The sequence below is a fragment of the Anabrus simplex genome, chromosome 2 (genome assembly GCF_040414725.1).
Source record: "Anabrus simplex isolate iqAnaSimp1 chromosome 2, ASM4041472v1, whole genome shotgun sequence".
NCBI lineage: Eukaryota > Metazoa > Arthropoda > Insecta > Orthoptera > Tettigoniidae > Anabrus > Anabrus simplex.
The window spans coordinates 1921921-1939577 of NC_090266.1; the positions used below are offsets into that span (position 1 = coordinate 1921921).

At 38.6% G+C, this 17657-nt stretch overlaps 1 protein-coding gene across 2 annotated transcripts in view; it reads left to right on the top strand.

Annotated features, from left to right (window-relative positions):
• Nucleotides 1-17657, top strand: part of LOC136863902 (3'(2'),5'-bisphosphate nucleotidase 1) — a 129361-nt gene that overhangs the window by 84259 nt on the left and 27445 nt on the right. For both annotated transcript variants that reach the window (XM_067140312.2, XM_067140313.2), the window contains exon 5: nt 10536-10822. In XM_067140312.2, the coding sequence (XP_066996413.2) occupies nt 10536-10822 (287 nt within the window). The remainder of the gene's footprint in view (nt 1-10535; nt 10823-17657) is intronic.

Consider the following 17657-nt stretch of genomic DNA (forward strand, 5'->3'; position numbering starts at 1 on the left):
CGATGTCCCTCTAAACGATAAACATATCAATCAACAACAATATCTTACATCACATGATAAACACTCACTAGAAGAAATAATGTAACACCCTGCATTGCGTCTCCATGCAGAGAACAGGATCTGGCACGATCCATCTCATTTGCCACTGGTGGGCAACAATCCTCACCAGAATCTGGGACTTTCGACGTGTGGGGGTATAACAACCTGAAGATCCTCTTGCGGTTTTTACTTTTAATAAAAAATAAAAGAAAGATGGGAGGATTTCATTCATCTATCAAATCTGGGATCTATACGACGATGTCAATTTCTTAATTTATGCATGTCTTTGTTATACTAGAGGAAGAAAAGAGTGAGCTAAATGTGTCTCCCTTCACAAAGTGGTGAACAGACTTCGCTTGAGGTCTTGTGTTCCCATTACCCCTCATAAAACTATCAGGCCACTCGGTCACGGCCGTTTGCTCGTTCTTTTTTTCTTCCCTGCAGAGCAGGGGTCCAGACTTTACCTCCTATTCTTAAATATTCATATCATTGCAGAAACATTCTCTTTCTTCGAACCATTAACTCTCAGCGTAACATTATATAACAGCCTACATTTGGCCTCAATTATCTTATTCACGAGGCGGCATTCTATATCGCCATACATATATATTCAACATGGGAATTCATATTTAAACACCACTGTACTCTCAGAGCACGATTCTACACATTAAGTTCCGTCTTCTCATCCTTCATGCCCCGAGAACATGCATATTTAAATAGAAGATCCTAGCCTTCAGAATTTAAAAAATTCACGGTTAATCGCGATCTATATAATTCACTTACACCCCGACAGTTGACCTTTTGCTGTCTTGAAGTTTACATTCTTAAATCTGTACAGGAGGAATTTCTACCACTATGTGACGTGCCATCAAGAATGAATAATCGGAAACTCTTATGATGAATCATAGCGTTCAATTGTAACTTTAGGACGACTGGATCATACTACAAAAATTTATCCCTTTACATTACGTTACGTCACCTGTAAGTTATGCTAGGGCCTTATAACTACCTTGCAATATACCCCCATTATGAATGAAATAAGTGGTTCAACACCACAAAGAGAATCTCACAGAAAAATCTTGCAGATAACTACAGTCCCTCTGAAGCATCGTCATGGTCAAATAATATTCAAAGTATTTACATGCAAGCTACTTGTTTATATGAATGTGACCCTAACTGTCATGCTAATAAGTTCAAAATGTACTCGGCACTCAGATATCTGTGATCAGCTTTCCTCAGGAAGTACAGCCATGGATTTAAGCTGCCATCAGCATGTCATCACTTGCGGTGGCCCCCAGAATCGTCCTCTGTCGATTCACCTGCATGTTGGTGAATCCTCGTCTGGCGTTCGGAAGCTCTCGAATATCTCTGCTGCATTGGCGTAACTGTACGGCGGACTGCTCACAGGACGTCTTCAAACCCGACGCTCTCGGAGGTCAAATATGCAAATGAGGAAAAACTAATTTGTCATAAATGCATTAATTGTGTCATGCATTATAACTCCATTATGTCTAGGGATACCCATAAACTCAAGCACCCTAGCCTTATATCTGTATTTGTCTTGTAGCCCGATATTGACACTTTCATTAGCGTATCTCGGTTCTCCACAATACTTTAATTTCGGAGCACCACACACTAGCTGGTCACTGTCACAGGATATGAATGTTAGATCTTAATATTTTATTTATTACTGGTCTTTAGTCGACCCACTCCATTTCACTAATCATCAATATGATACACAATTCACTGTGCTTGAGCGGTCTACTGAAATGATAGCTAATAAGCCGCTTTCTGTTTTAGGTTCAAGCCTATCCTTGTATTGAATTACTTTCTTCATTTAACTTTCTTTATACGATCATTTACATACCTCGTATAATCAGGCACAATTCACTATACTCACTCAGATCAATTTCATAACTGCACACATAATAATTCACTTCAATCACCACCTCTTTTTTTTTTTTTTTTTACAATTCTGTGCCACTCTGACACATAATCAAAGTAAAATCTTATCACATACAGAACATAGCAAAGTGAATTAAAGACATAACAAATATTTGGTATGCAGCGCACTGTCACTCACTATGTGTTGTCATTTATCACTACACAGTACTGTTCAATAAGAACCTTCACAATGTGAAACACTGAATATTGAAACTGAATGTTTACTAAAGAATGGGTCTGCTGATTAGACAGAATGCACTGGATATACTGCGTATACTGTCTTCTCGCCACTGGTATTTACACTGAGAAGCCTTATTTCTTGGAGAGGGAGTTAGGCCACGCCCTCTTGTCCAAAAACGTCCCGTTGAAAGGTAGATTTAAAAGTTGAGTTTGATATCAAATTAAAGCTTCTACATCCTTCTTTCCACTGATTAACTTTCGTTCTGAGTCCTTCGCAGGTTCATCTGCAATCATCAAGGTGTCAGTATCAATTCTCAGTGGGTGGAGTCTGACTCCTGGGATTTCTAAGTTTCCTGGTCCTGTCAGATTTGAACATCTGGTTTCCATCTCCTCATGCCATCAACTATCTGCATATTTCCTGTTATTCTTATTATGTAGAATGATTCTTGGCATGATAAATACGCATAAAATCTTCGCATTCATCAAATTCGTAACTCAAAATTATCCATTTAGTATTTCTAAGTTATTACTGTTAATATCATCGAAACAGTTGAAAGCTACGCATTGGTACCACTAGATATTTAGGGGAATACATGGGGTGATATTGTCTCATATGTTGAGACGACTTCTTTCAGGCTGTTTTATGACCTCGCTTCTCAGTCATGTGACACTTGTCTCGTTTCAGCTCTCTCGCTCAGAGAAGGAGCGAACTCCACGTACAAGCGCTTGTACTCCCTCTTTTTCCCAATTACGCGCAATGAGAGGAGGAGCGCGCGACTCTACGGCGAGCAGCTCGAGTCCCGGAACCGGCAAGAATATCCCCGTTTGGCGGCTATTTAATACAGAACTGCGCAGAAAAGGGCAGATTCTGTATGCACGATGTCTATATACATATGACGATGTCATGAACGGTTACAATACATAATTAAGTACCATAAAGCAAGTGATAATTAATACATAGCGAAATCAGATTTTAGAATTGAATCAAACAATAATAATAGTTAGAATAATAGTAATAATACAAATAATAATAATAATAATAATAATACAGATGAATACTTGCAACAGGATTTGAACCGTTACAGTTGTCACGTGTACTTCTTGGTTAGCTTGTTGATACACGAACATAATTGTCCAAAGTGTGTTGTATTTTGATGACTTAAAATCTAAGGATTTTAAGATGTCATTTAATAAGTCTTGCTTTTTATTCACCGCTGTTCCTATCTCAGAATTACCTTCTTCTACCTTAACAAACTACGGTGTTAAAACCGTCGCTTTCACCGGGCGAGTTGGCTGTGCGCGTAGAGGCGCGCGGCTGTGAGCTTGCATCCGGGAGATAGTAGGTTCGAATCCCACTATCGGCAGCCCTGAATATGGTTTTCCGTGGTTTCCCATTTTCACACCAGGCAAATGCTGGGGCTGTACCTTAATTAAGGCCACGGCCGCTTCCTTCCAACTCCTAGGCCTTTCCTATCCCATCGTCGCCATAAGACCTATCTGTGTCGGTGCGACATAAATCCCCTAGCAAAAAAAAAAAAAAAAAGAAAAGCCTGTCGCTTTCAAGCTGTTTCCCTTGCAGTTGCGATAAAACCATAATAAATTACAGTGAAACTCTGGTTAAGAAGTTTTCCCGCTTAAGAAGTGTAATATTCTTGGTCCCTTGATCGGTTGCGTTAAGATATATGTATATTTTTCCCATTCTGTTTAAATATTTTCCCTGGTTAAACAGTTTAAATTTTGTAGAGTAAACTAAAAATATATGTATTTAAGAGCATTTTAGTTAGTTTTTGACGTACAAACAAAAATTCACACAGCCAGTTTTCTTTCAGATCTGAAAGGGCTATCACGTGTTGGCATAAAATTGAAAGTTATTTTTATTTTTATGAACTAAACATTGTATTATTGTGGAACATAGCACAAGTATGAGTAGACATGAAATAAAATTCTCACGGGGAAAGAAACTGTTTACGTTTAGATGTGCTAGTGTTATTACTGCGCCTTTATCACACGCACGTTATACCCAAATACTTTCCCACGCACTCATTTCTGCAACTTCGAACCTGTGTTTCTTTTCTTCATTACCTATAGCATGAAGAGGATTAAAGCAGTAAAATAAACTCAATACCAGCTTGTCCATGCGGTACTTGCGAAACAGCCAGAAACTATGCCTGTTACTGTGACAACCAGTAGGAATGAAGGGGTGATATAGGCCTATGAATAGGTTATAAGAATGTCTAAGAATAAGTTGCCCAATTACCCATTTGCTGCCGTTAACTTGAAGCAGGTGTCGGGGGGGTGTGAGGAAGATAGAAAGCACATACTAACGAACTGTAGTACACTTCTTGTCTTTCCGTCTTGAAAGCCTAAGCCACAGATTGCCAAGCGTAGTGTAGCTTTCTAATTAGTGTGAATAGGAGTCAGTGAAGTTAGTTGTACTTGTAATATCAACGTATGAATGTTTTCAGTGAAAATGAGCGGAACTCAGTGGAAAGTGGTCAAGCGAAAGGCAGTAACAATTAAAGACAAAGTGGAGATTATAAGGAAAGAGGAGTCATCTACACTTTCCCATGTTGCTTTGGCGAAGGAGCTGGCGATGCCGCTGTCTACTTTGAACGGCATTATAGCAAAGAAAGAAGAGATCTTGGCTTCTGCAGGGAATACTTCAGCAAATTGCAAGAATCTTAAATCTGGAAAGTACAATGAAGTAGAACAAGCTCTGCTAATATGGTTTAAACAGCAGCGAAGTTCAAACATTCCTTTGAGCGGGGCTATTGTGAAGGAGAAAGCTGAAGAAATTGCGTGCAAATCAAAGGTACCTTTTACCGCGTCGAACGGGTGGTTGGACTGCTTTAAAAATTCAAGCCGGTATAGTTTACAAAACAATTTGTGGCAAAGCAGAGAGTGTAAGTGCGGAGGAAAGGGTAGCATGGAAGGAAACAGTTCTGCCTGCTAAAATAAGCAGTTACAAACTTGGCTACGTTTTTCATCTCAATAAATTCACACTTTTTGCCAGATTACCCTGGATAAATCTCTAGTTTTGAAGGGAGAATCTTGCCATGGGAGAAAATTAAGAAAATTGCGAGTTATGGTATTGGTTGGTGTTAATATGGAAGGAACTGAGAAACTACCCCTACCGATGATAGGGAAGTCTAGGAAGCCACGTTGTTTCAAAAATGTCAGGACTTTACCATGCAAGTACACCAGCAACAAGTCAGCTTGGATGACAAGTTCCCTGTTTGAGGAGTATATACAGGCACTAGATGCCAAAATGGGGAGCCAGAACAGGAAGATTGTGGTGTTTATGGACCACTGCCCTGCACATACCAAAGAGTGGCCCCATTTAAGGAACATCAAGGTAGAATTTTTTCCACTGAACACTACATTGGTACTACAGCCCATGGACCAAGGAATCATTAAGATATTGAAGCAGAGGTACCGAAAATCAGTTGTGCGCCGTATGCTGCTATGTATGGAAGCAGGCAAACCCATCTACAAAACTTCTCTTTTGGACACAATGCATTTCATTGCCTCATCATGGGATTCAGTGGAGCTTGTAATAATAGCAAATTGCTTCAAAAAAGCAAGCTTCGGTGGTGGTACCAACAGCATTGTTATGGAAGTAGGTGATGAAGAGCCAGGGTGTGGGAAAACTATACAGGAGAAGATGGAGATTACCAGTAGTTTCGATGACTTCACTGCCATTGATGATATGGTAATCACTTGCGAGGAGCACACCATCGATGAGATCTGCAAGGAAATTCAGGCAGGAGAAGAGGAGGAGGTTGAGGAAGAGAATCCCCAAGACCATCTTGCAGTGAGGCAAGCATCTGCCTTGAAAAACTGAGGTGGTTTTTGGAAGGTTCAGTCAGTGTGCCTCAGAACACATAGAAGGCAATGTGGGAAATACAGAGGTTTATACTTCAAGAAAGCAGGAAGAACCTAGAACAGTCAACCCTGGACAATTTCTTTTCCAAGTAGAAGCCTAGACTTTAGTGTTTGGAAATGTATTTAATGTTCTTAATATTTATTATCTCTTGTGCAAGGTTTTAAATAATATGTTCCCTTCTCGTATCAAGTATTTTTTATAATACAGAATGTTCAATTATTTTACTTTATCTACAAAAATACATGTCATGATAATCTATATAAATAAAATTGTAGGGGGTCCGCTGTCTGTAATTTCTTTTGTTTTGCCAATTTTTCAGATATTTATCAGTTTTAGGCCAACTCAAGACCGAATCGGTGGTTTTTACGTTTCATGTCTGTTTGTTTGTCTGTTTGTCTTCTGTTTGTCTGTTCCACCATCACGTCGAAACGGCTGGATAGATCTCAACCAAACTTCATATTTAGAGTATAGTCATCCCGGGGAAGGTTTCGATATGCATATCATTTTAAAATCTTTGAATAGACTGGGGGTTTATAGGAAAACTTGAATGGTTTTTCCACCATCACGTCGAAACAGCTGGATAGATGTCAACCAAACTTCATATTTAGAGTATACTCATCCCGGGGAAGGTTTCGACATGCATATCATTTTAAAATCTTTGAATAGACGGGGGGGGTTATAGGAAAACCAGAATGGTTTTTCTCCATTTTCTCTTATACTATTGATTTTCTGTAAACTTCGTTTACCGTACGTGAAACGTCTCTTCATTATAAACAACTTTCGTTATGTTCATAATTTACCTTACTCTTCATATGACGGAGAAATATACAATTTTCCGCTGGTATCATGCTCTGCAATGTGTGACCGACAACGAACCTACAGGTTACCATCGCAACGTCTCTGACTGCATGCCAGCAGGGAAGTAACGTATTGCCATTTTCCTTATCATGCTTTTAAATTCATGGTTGTTCCTTTGGTAGAAGGCAAGAGAGGCGTCAATCGGCCTATCTGCGGGATATTGGCTGAATATCGTTGGATGTTATAACCGCCCTCGAATAGATTAAGTAATAACACCATTAGTCATCTTCTTATTATTTGTTTACCTAAGAATCACTGGACCTAAATTTCTCCTCTGTTACCGCTTTATTATATCCATAACTCACACCAGCATAATTTATTGAGGGGCGTTTGATTTTCTAATACATTCACTTGGCATTTACATATTTGTCGTTATCCGGCTGTCCTCAGTTATAATGCATTTTCTATTACTCTCAACTTTCTTAACTGTATTATTTTCTTCCTTAATTACGCTGTACGTACGCGAGTGCTAAAAAACTGCTGGATGTATTTCCACCAAGAATCCTATTTAGAATACACCTGTCCTTGATAGGTTTTAGGGCAAATATTGTTTCTAAATCCCTGAACTGACTGGGGGTTTATACGAAACCGAAACAGTGATTTTGCACTTCCACAAAATATACACAACCAAACTTAATGGAAATCTACCTACCTTGGTAGAAATTAATTTCTAAACCTTTTTTCTCGTGTGCATCATTTCGATACGAGGATTAATAAGGGAGATATCATTAACGGACCGTTTTCCTGTACAAGTCCCATCGGGCTTGACTCACGAGCGGGTGCGTGTAAAGCGTATTCCTTACAACTTGAAAACTACTGAAGACATTCGAAAAAAAATTTATATTTAGCATTCACCTGTCCAAAGGTAGGTTTTAAACGTAAATAACATTTCATGTTCCGGAATGGACTGGCGGTTTATAGGGAACACAAATGGTGATTTTACTCTTCTACAATATATACAGAACAAGACCAAACGTGATGGAATTCCACCTCTAAACCTTTTTATTCATGTGCATTTTTCCGTCAGGAGGATTAATAAGGGAGATATCATGAATGGTCACTTTTGCAGGTTAAGTCCAGCGGACATAGCCCAAAAGGTGTTTTACATGGAGCAGATTCCTTATCTATATAAATCAAATCGTAACGACTGTGTGCCTCTACACTGACTATTTTGGCGAAATTTTCGTACAGCTTTCCGTTTAAGGGGTAATAATGACCATCTCCATAATTTTTGGTTTAGTTTCCTGAAAGTCCTAATTTTTACCCGCCTCGCCCAAAATCCAGATTGCGGCATAATCTGCCAGAAGAAAAAGAAGATAATTGAAATTTGACAAAATTATACGTTTTAGCCTGTAACGAACGGAAAACATCCTAGATCATTAAATTTTTCACTTTTTATCCCCGAAGAATATCGAAATATGCAGGCAATTTTAATGATGGTGCAGACCTTCGGAAATTCCTATCACATAACGGATTGCACAATCTCCGTTCAATTTGGAATGATCTACAATCTTGGTCTTATGACTTTTTGCCGTATCTGTATCCCTTTTACGTTTGATTTTTCTCTATTAATCGATGTTAAGTCAATTTGGAATTTTCACATGCATAATTCATACTTTCAATTACTTATATGAAATACAGAATCATCATACTCTTCACTAAAATTGGCCCACCCAGTAGGCATATGTGAGCCAAATGCTATGTATGTAGCTGTCACATAATTATCCGAAAAGTAATGTCATGTGAGATAATCTTACAAAACCTTTACCCTGTTCCACGTTTCTAACTCAATCTGACCCAAGAATAGATGACATATCATAGGACCAGCCATTTAGGCCACTAAATCCGGCGTGTCTTATGGTATAATCCTTTGTCGATATGACGTACGTTTAGTAGCAGTTAATCTGTAAATGAAAGTCTTCAATATTGTAAACACGCATATACTTTCGTATGTCGATCTATATATATTCACTGATGTCGATTTTTAGCGATCGAGAAAGGGTGGGTCTGATATTGTAATCAGTACTCCCCACACCGACTTTGACTGGCAGTGGGAAAGGGTTCCTTCTCCAACTCCTGTGTAACTGTCATTAGTAAGGAAGGCCTACAATTGTAATGAATAGTTCCCTTCTCGATTTGACTTGCAGAAGGCAAGTGAGCATGCAGTTTTGTTTAAAACTCGCCTACCCGATTGTGTTTGGCAGCAGGCAAGGGTGCCCGCCATTATAAAGAAATGTCCTCATCTAAAATGTGACTGGCATTTGGCATAGTGGCCTGCTATTTTGATGGAAACTCACCAACTTGGTGTGACTGGCAGTAAGCTGGCTGGCAGTAGGAAAATGGGCCTGGCATTATAATGATAACTGCACAACTCAATTTCGAGTGATAGTAGGTTAATCGCCTACCATTATAATAGAAACTCCTCAACTGTAATCTGTCTGGAAGTAGGAAAAGGGGCTGCCATTTTAACGAAAACTCCCCAAATCGATTCTGTCCGCGTAGTAGGCAATGGGGCTTGCAATTATAATGTAAACTTTCGACTGTGAATGCCTGTAGGCAAGTGAGCCTGCCGTTATTTCACAAATCCGTAACAAACACTTTACATTGGAAACAACGTATGGCGACCTCCCCATGCTCTTTCTCGGATAACGCTAAGAGACATGCAATTTTAAAACAATCTTATTTACTGCATGTACACTATTTACTTCGATATTCGAATACAATGTAGAATACCGTAGCGAAGCACGGGTACATTCGCTAGTCTAATATATGTATTGTGGCTTTCATTTAGCAGGTGTTGTATATCAGTCTATTTCGGAAATCTGTTGGCTCTGTGTTTCACAGTTTCAGATGTATTTCAAAGTACAGAATAAGCTTGCAGGCATTACCCCTTTTAAGAAGTTTCCTGCTTAAGAAGTTTTTTGTGGTCCCTTGAAAAACTTCTTGACAGAGTTTCACTGTATCTTTACCATTTGTTATGGCTTTAAATATTGCCTTTGATATTTGAGTGCATGAATGGTGGAACTTTTCCCTCACATTTTCCATCACAAATTACATGTTCTCTCCACTTTTGATATTTTTTCACAAGCTGTACATTTTCTCATCTACCTTTTAGTTGCCATTTTATGAGTGTCCTATCAAGTGTGATTATGATTGCTTTCTTGATTGGTACTTTGGAATTCAGTATGGCAGCCTCCTTACAATTGATGGAAATCTGCATTAAGTTGCTGAATTTTTATTTTCCGCAGCCAAATCATCTAGATAACATTTCTGGATGTGTAGGAAAACTTCCAAATCGCAGGTAATCTAATATCATTGTTGCTACTGACTTAAATTCTTTATTATTTACTCTCCAGCCAACAACTGATTCATTAGCTCGTTTTTACTATCGAAACAAGGGCCTTTCTTTATTGTATCAACATAAAGGTGTCCTAGTGCACTAATGGAGAGATTGAAAGAAGAGGACACATCAGTACCACTTGATCACCAAACCACAAACCTCTAGTGGTCTTTGAATGTAATCTGTATTCTAGTTCTGTAAACTCTAGTCTTTATAGTTTCTCTGTCAATATTTTCCTTGAAAACCATTTGAGTGGCTGACTGACTTTATTTATCTCCCTTTTTCTAGGTCTTCTTGATCATGTGACTGTTCTCATTGGTGTTGCGGTTGGTGACCGTCCTGTTGCAGGAGTTATTCATCAACCTTATTATAATTACAAAAATGGAGGTGAAGATACTGGTCGCACTCTGTGGGGTATTGTAGGTGTTGGTGTTGGAGGCTTTGAACCACAAGAAGCTCCAAAAGGAAAGAGATATATAACAACAACTCGTTCTCATTCCAATGATGTGGTTCAAGCAGCACTGGATGCTTTGCAGCCTGATGAAATTGTGAGAGTAGGTGGAGCAGGCCACAAGGTATAGTACATTTCTAGTCTTCAGATTGTAATTGTACTTCTGTGTATCTTTCAGCCAAGATATGTGAAAGGCTCCGTGCCACAGGTGCCTAAGTGACACTTTCATACTTTCTAGGCGTATGAGGTATGTCAGAATGAGTTTCAAAAATATTGATGGCAGCACAAAATTCAAAATATTGACAGTCATGACTACTTTATAACTCAAACATAGGCATGCATGGCATGAAGGGTTTTGTACGAATTGATGTTTCGACAGTGGCACTGGACATGCAGTCCTATTCTGTGGAAAGATATTTATTAATCAAGTATGTACAGATAACAGTTCTTATCCTGCAAATCAGACTACATAACTGAACCAGTCTTACTCTGGCTTCTTTAAGTATATTGAGCTGCAGTGCTACCTTCATCTGCAGGTGGACATTTAAAGCACATGATACACTAGTGTTCATTAAAATTTCATGGACAGAAATTTCATTTCCTGCAAGGAAATTAGTACAGCCCTCCGAATCATCCAGTACTAGCTTACACTCCCTCTCTTATTGGTCAGAGGGAGGATTTACACAAGTAGTACAAGAACCAACTCTTCTCAGTAACTTGCTAGATGTATTCTTGGTTAAACCCTGGGATATTGTTGATAAAACTGAGGTAATTGAAGGAATAGGTGACCATAAAACTGTTATAATGGATGTATGACTAATACCAAAAAGGCTTAATAAGAGGGTCACACAAGACAAGAAATTGTACAGAAAAACTGAAGTTGATGAATTGGGATCACAATTCAGTTGTTGGATAAGTGAAGGGAGTAATGTGGATACACTTTGGGCAAAATTTAAAGGAATCATTTGGGAAGGAGAGAAGAGATTTGTGCCTGTTAATAAGGGTAAAATGATCTCAGACCCTGTTTATTATACAAGGGAAATAAGAAAATTAAAAAGAAAATGTAGAATAGTAAACAGGAAATTCAAAGAGGGTGAGGAGAGTAGAGAAACTAGAAAACAGCTAATGAGGGAACTTAATAGAGTGAAAAAGGAATCAAGAAAGAGATTTACAGTAAAACCTCGTTAATTCGAAGTCATTGGGATGCAAAAATTGGACTTCGAATTACGTGATTTTGAATTAACCGCCAACATGTATTTCAGAAATGCCAACCCTTGCGGCGTGACAATATATCCTAAGACCCATTACTGCCTGCAATTAACTTTGATTCACAGTTCAAAGCTTTCAAATGCTATGGAAAAAAACTATTTCCCAAATGTATCCAACATGGTGCATTTACAGTATTCAAATAATGTACTTGGATAACTCACCGGCAAACATAACCTCACGCAATGAAATCAAAAGAAAGAAAACATGATTCAAAGACGAGGGGAAATCTATACTGGCTCTCCTGTGCAAGTGCTTTATTCATTGGATTACTGTACTGTATGCACTTCAGATGCCTTGTGCTTGCACGGAAAATTCCTGACGCCCTTAAAACATCGTGGCTTATCAAACTTTCCTATGGCGAGGGGAGAAAGTCTTGCTTCTGTCGACATTTCAACAGTACAGTGACTATACATGTACGATTTCCCGCTATGGCACTTGTAAGACCCATTAATGCATGCATTCACCTTGATTCTCAGTTTAAACATTTCAAAGGCTGTGAAAAACACTATTTCAGAAATGTATCCAACAAGGTGCATTTACATTGTTCAAATAATGCACTTGTATGAAACAATGGCAAACATAACCTCACGCAACGAATGGAAGAAAAACACGATTCAAGGACGAGGAAAAATTATGCTGGCTCCCCTGTGCAAATGCTTTATTTCTTGGATTACTGTACTGTTTGCATTTTTAGATGCCTTGTACTGGCAAGGAAAGTGCCCGCCGCCCTTAAAACATCGTGGCTTTTCGAACTTTCCTATGACGGGGAAAGGAAGTCTCTCGCTTCTGAGTGCACTGCATACCAACAGAGTACATTTCCTGGCTGGCAATTCTCTCCTTTAAAACCATAAGTCAGTTTGGCCTTAGCATTTAAAAAATAAAACAAACAATGCAGTTTCATCAGCATTGACAATAATTTTTGGTGCGTACGAATTGATTATACGCTATAAGCCACACTTTTTCGCCAACTGTCAGCATCGCCAGTGTTCACGGATTCTACCTCTCCACACACTGCCTGCTACGTGATATTGTGGCGTTCCTTAAAACGCTGAATAAAAAATAATTACATTCCACTCGAACATAGCAGATATGAAGCTCACTGTAGACACGCCGAAGTAGGTGAAAGTGCGCAAAGTTTCCCCTGCACGTTCCGGAAGACGTGTTCTTTCATGATGCAGAGAAATTTTGAATTTAAATTCCACTGTAAAATACTATTTTTTTTTTCAAAATATAAAGGCAGTTTCGAATTTCGAATTAAATGTCTGAATTTCAGTAACGAGACCGACATTGTTCTTTGAATTACGAATTATCCGTATTTCAAATTAAACAATTTAAATAACATGCAAAACCGTACCTCATGTTTTGGGGAACGAGAGCTTCTTCGAATTAGGCGAGATTTTGAGTTAACCAATTTCGAATTATCGAGGTTCTACTGTATATGAATGGCATACTTCAAGGGGAAATGGAAGAAGCTGTATATATTAGGAATCAGAACGGAAAAGGAAACCAAATTCCCACAATGGTAGGAGAAGGGGGTGAACACTTTTTAACAGATATTGAGAAAGCAAATCTATTTAGTAAGGAATTCAGAGATTCAGTAGAAGATTGTCAAGAATTGGAAACCAGAACATGAGATAGAGAGGGAGAGACACATAAGGAAATAAGAAGCTTCTCATTCACAAATGAGGATATTTTCAGGGAAATCCAACTGCTTCAGCAAGAAAAAGCAGCAGGGAGTGATCAAATTATGCGGGAGGTGTTAAAGACAATGGGGTGTTACATAGTGCCTTATTTAAAATTTCTCCTTGACTATGTCATAAATAATAGTGTAATACCAAAGGATTGGAAGGAATCTATAATAATAGCAATTTATAAAGGCAAAGGTGATAAAAGGAAACCTGAGAAATACAGACCAATCATTCAGGGAATCAACATCTGCATCATTTGATGGCCAGGCAGGCATCTATTTTTGGAAATGAGACATAGCTCTCAGTGCATTGGCACTGCTGGTGGCTTCAAATAGCCTATGCAGTGGCCTCCACGGTATGCACTAGCCTTGCGTCTTGGGTGGTGTGCTAAGGCCCAACTGACGAGCCTAACTTAGCACACGAGGGCGAAACGCAGGCAACCAAGAATGAGTTTACCGAGCTCGATAGCTGCAGTCGCTTAAGTGCGGTCAGTATCCAGTAATCGGGAGATCGTGGGTTCGAGCCCCACTGTCGGCAGCCCTGAAGATGGTTTTCCGTGGTTTCCCATTTTCACACCAGGCAAATGCCGGGGCTGTACCTTAATTAAGGCCACGGCCGCTTCCTTCCACTTCCTAGGCCTTTCCCATCCCATCGTCGCCATAAGACATATCTGTGTCGGTGCGATGTAAAACAAATAGAAAAAGAAAAAGATTGAGTTAGCTGGAAAATTTATAATGTCCGATAACGGACCATTATATTGGTATTATAAATTTACTCATTCAGGACAAATATTTTAGGTTCCCTATGGGAATCAACATCTGCATCAACATGAATTTATAGTAATCTCAACACGTGGTCACGTGATGAATTTCAGTATTTAAAGTGTATAGCATTCATCAATAACACCAGTAGAAGCTTTAGTGAAATTCAAAATTAATTTCAAAATTTTATAAATAATAATAATAATTATTATTAATAATAATCTCTAACCTTATCTGTATAGCATTTTTACTTTATCGTCACACGATCGTACTTACCAATTAGTGTATTTCAGTAAATAATTATCATAGCAATTATAATTCACTTTTCCCTAATTATCCTTCCAATTAATTATTATTATTATTATTATTATTCATTATCACCTGAATTCAAGTTGATGATGCCATTGGCGAAACATGTAATTTCTGTATTCGCATAGCATTTAAGTATCAAGTCCATTTGAAAATATTGGAGTTTGAATATAAATGTATTGAAAATTTTCTCATCCACGTGTGAGTTAATTGAAGATTAATTTACAAATCGCTTGCCTTTGCGGGAAAAATAACGAGATGATCTTTCACCTAAATCTTTAGAAATTGCAAATTAAATCCTAGTCTAATCTTACTAGACACTAATCTTATCAAATTTTTCTTTAAGGTGCACTAAACAAGACATCATGGTGGCAACCAACGTTGAACACGATCTGTGCCGTTGCCATAAATGCACGACCAGATCAAATCACATTAAACGATCAAAAAACACGGAAAATATTCATAATTATAAAACATACACACACCACATTCACACAAGGTAACACGTACTTTTTATATACACTATTTACACCGGATCCTGCACTTATAAATTTATTCATTATTTTAGCATGGTCACATCAGTAGTTTTGGAGGATGAATTTGTACATGGAACTACTCATTCTTCAATAGTGGCTAGTGATCGAAATTCGTGGTATCACTTGGATTGAAATATTCCTCAAACAATGATGGATATTCATCTAAATTTCTGAAATTTATTTGAAGATTCCAATAAGATTCCATAATCAGCACCATCACATGGGTTACAAATCGCAAATGTCGCGTTCGTGAGCCTCAGTCGCATTATTATTACTCCCAATTCGTGAAATATATATGCAACTTGTGCTCCACTTATGATAAACCCCGTTGTGCTCCCAAAGGCACAACAACAAGTCATTCACCAATAATAAATTCTCCAATTAATAAATTACTCAATTAACATCCCGCAGGACAGCCATATTCCAGACGCATCATGAACTGAGCACATGAAATCTCACACATAAGGACTCTAAGGTAATTTAAAGCTCAGACCATTTAATTCCATTTTTAACCCGATCTTTACTTAATTTTATTATTATTGAAGTGATTATTATATCTGTCAATCATCATGAAATGTCGTGAAATTAGATGACTCGATCCTAAAGAATACAAGTGATCTCAAAATGACACTAGGTTCGATCCTATCTCACAAATTTTACACGTACCTCCAATCCAGATCAATTCCAATATCACAGGTAAATAAATAAAGTTTATCGTGTGGTCAGTGAGTTTTAGATCTGTCTAACTCGTATGTATGGGAACTCACTCAAAGACAGACTACACATCTAATCTAATAGGTTTCAAATTTGTCACACACACATGTAACTCGACTACCATGACACCTCAAGAAATAGAAAATGAAATACTTCTATCTACAACAGGAACTAATAAAGCTACGACTTAGAGAAGGAAGATCCTCTAGATTTACAAAGATGAGAAAGAAAATAAACATTTAAATGGTACTCAAGCCTTAGATGAGGTTCGACCCCAGGTTGCAGTCAGTCATTCCGGCATTTCCCCGGTCAGTCACCTTCTCTGGCCAGGTGTGCCTCACATACTTAGAAGGTCTTGGAGACACGGCAGTAGGCGTCCCACGATGAAATTAAGATGCACATCGTAGAGGAATAATCCATCTTGATGTACACAGCGAATCACTGGGAAGAATTCCATCACGTTCCAGAAGTGTAGGCTGTAACTAAGACAAATATTAAAATATGTTCACACACGGTGGATTACTAAATGTTCTCGTGGAGAAATAAACTTAACTTGGATGTCCTATGTTGAGATTCACTCCATAAGAGTTGCTGATAAACTTTTACTAATTTTAGCAGAGCGGATGTCTGCTTGCATAGCAGAGTTCTCCTTCCACGTGGTTACCTTGAAAAGTAGCAACAGCAGAGTAACAGCAAAGTAGGTCAGAATAGCGTAGATCAGAGTAGAGGGCGATTTACTTCGAACATGGCATTTTATAGTCTTGGCTCGGGAGGCGTGTACTTTTTAAAGACGATCATTGGTTCACGGGGTCTCTTATAATTGGCTACAACTGTTCTCGAAGTTTGCTCGCAGCACAGGTCGTCCACACGAGGCAGGCTGGAAACACAGGCTTGTCACGTGATCTACCCCGCACTCAGTCGAAGACGGATCAATACATCGCCCTTCTGAATGATAGAAAAAACTGGTTTGGTGCCCACACACAGCTTTGCAAATGATGAATACAGCTCACGGTGTACAATGAAACTTTTAATGCTGGCTAGTCGTAAATATTCTAAAGATGGCCAAATTTGAAGGGGACAGTATAGAGCCTATACAGGAGAGGAAGCATGGGGAGAAATCTGTAAGAGGCTTCAATTGGAAAATAATTATATTGGCAGGGCTGACCACAACTATATAATTAGAAGAGATTTAGCAGAAGCGATTGGGGCAAATTTTCATTCATTGGGAAGGGCATGAAGGAGTGGAACAGTTTACCAAGTGTAGTGTTGGATCCTTTTCCAAAATCTGTACAGATATTCAAGAAGGGAATAAACAGGAACAGAGAAAAGAAATGAAATTTTATAGGGCATTCGACCAGTGCAGGTTATTGTAAATAAAACATTTTTGTGAATAAGTTAATTCCTTCCCTTGGTCTAGGGAGATTGGACAGCCGAAGTAGGGGACTGCCTGTAGGGGTGAAGTACAGTGGGGATTTTTGAGGGCCCTGGGACTGCTACGGTAGCTGTGAAGGCCCTTCAGGAACTCTGAAAAGCAGTGGGAAAAGGGGCTCTGGTTAAGATGCAGCAGATCGTTATGCTACTTAGGTTCCAAAATGGGTAAAAAATAAAAAAATAAAAAAAAAAAAATGTAAATAAATGCAGTGTAAATTTTCATTTTATAGCAGTTGTATAGTGTTACTTGA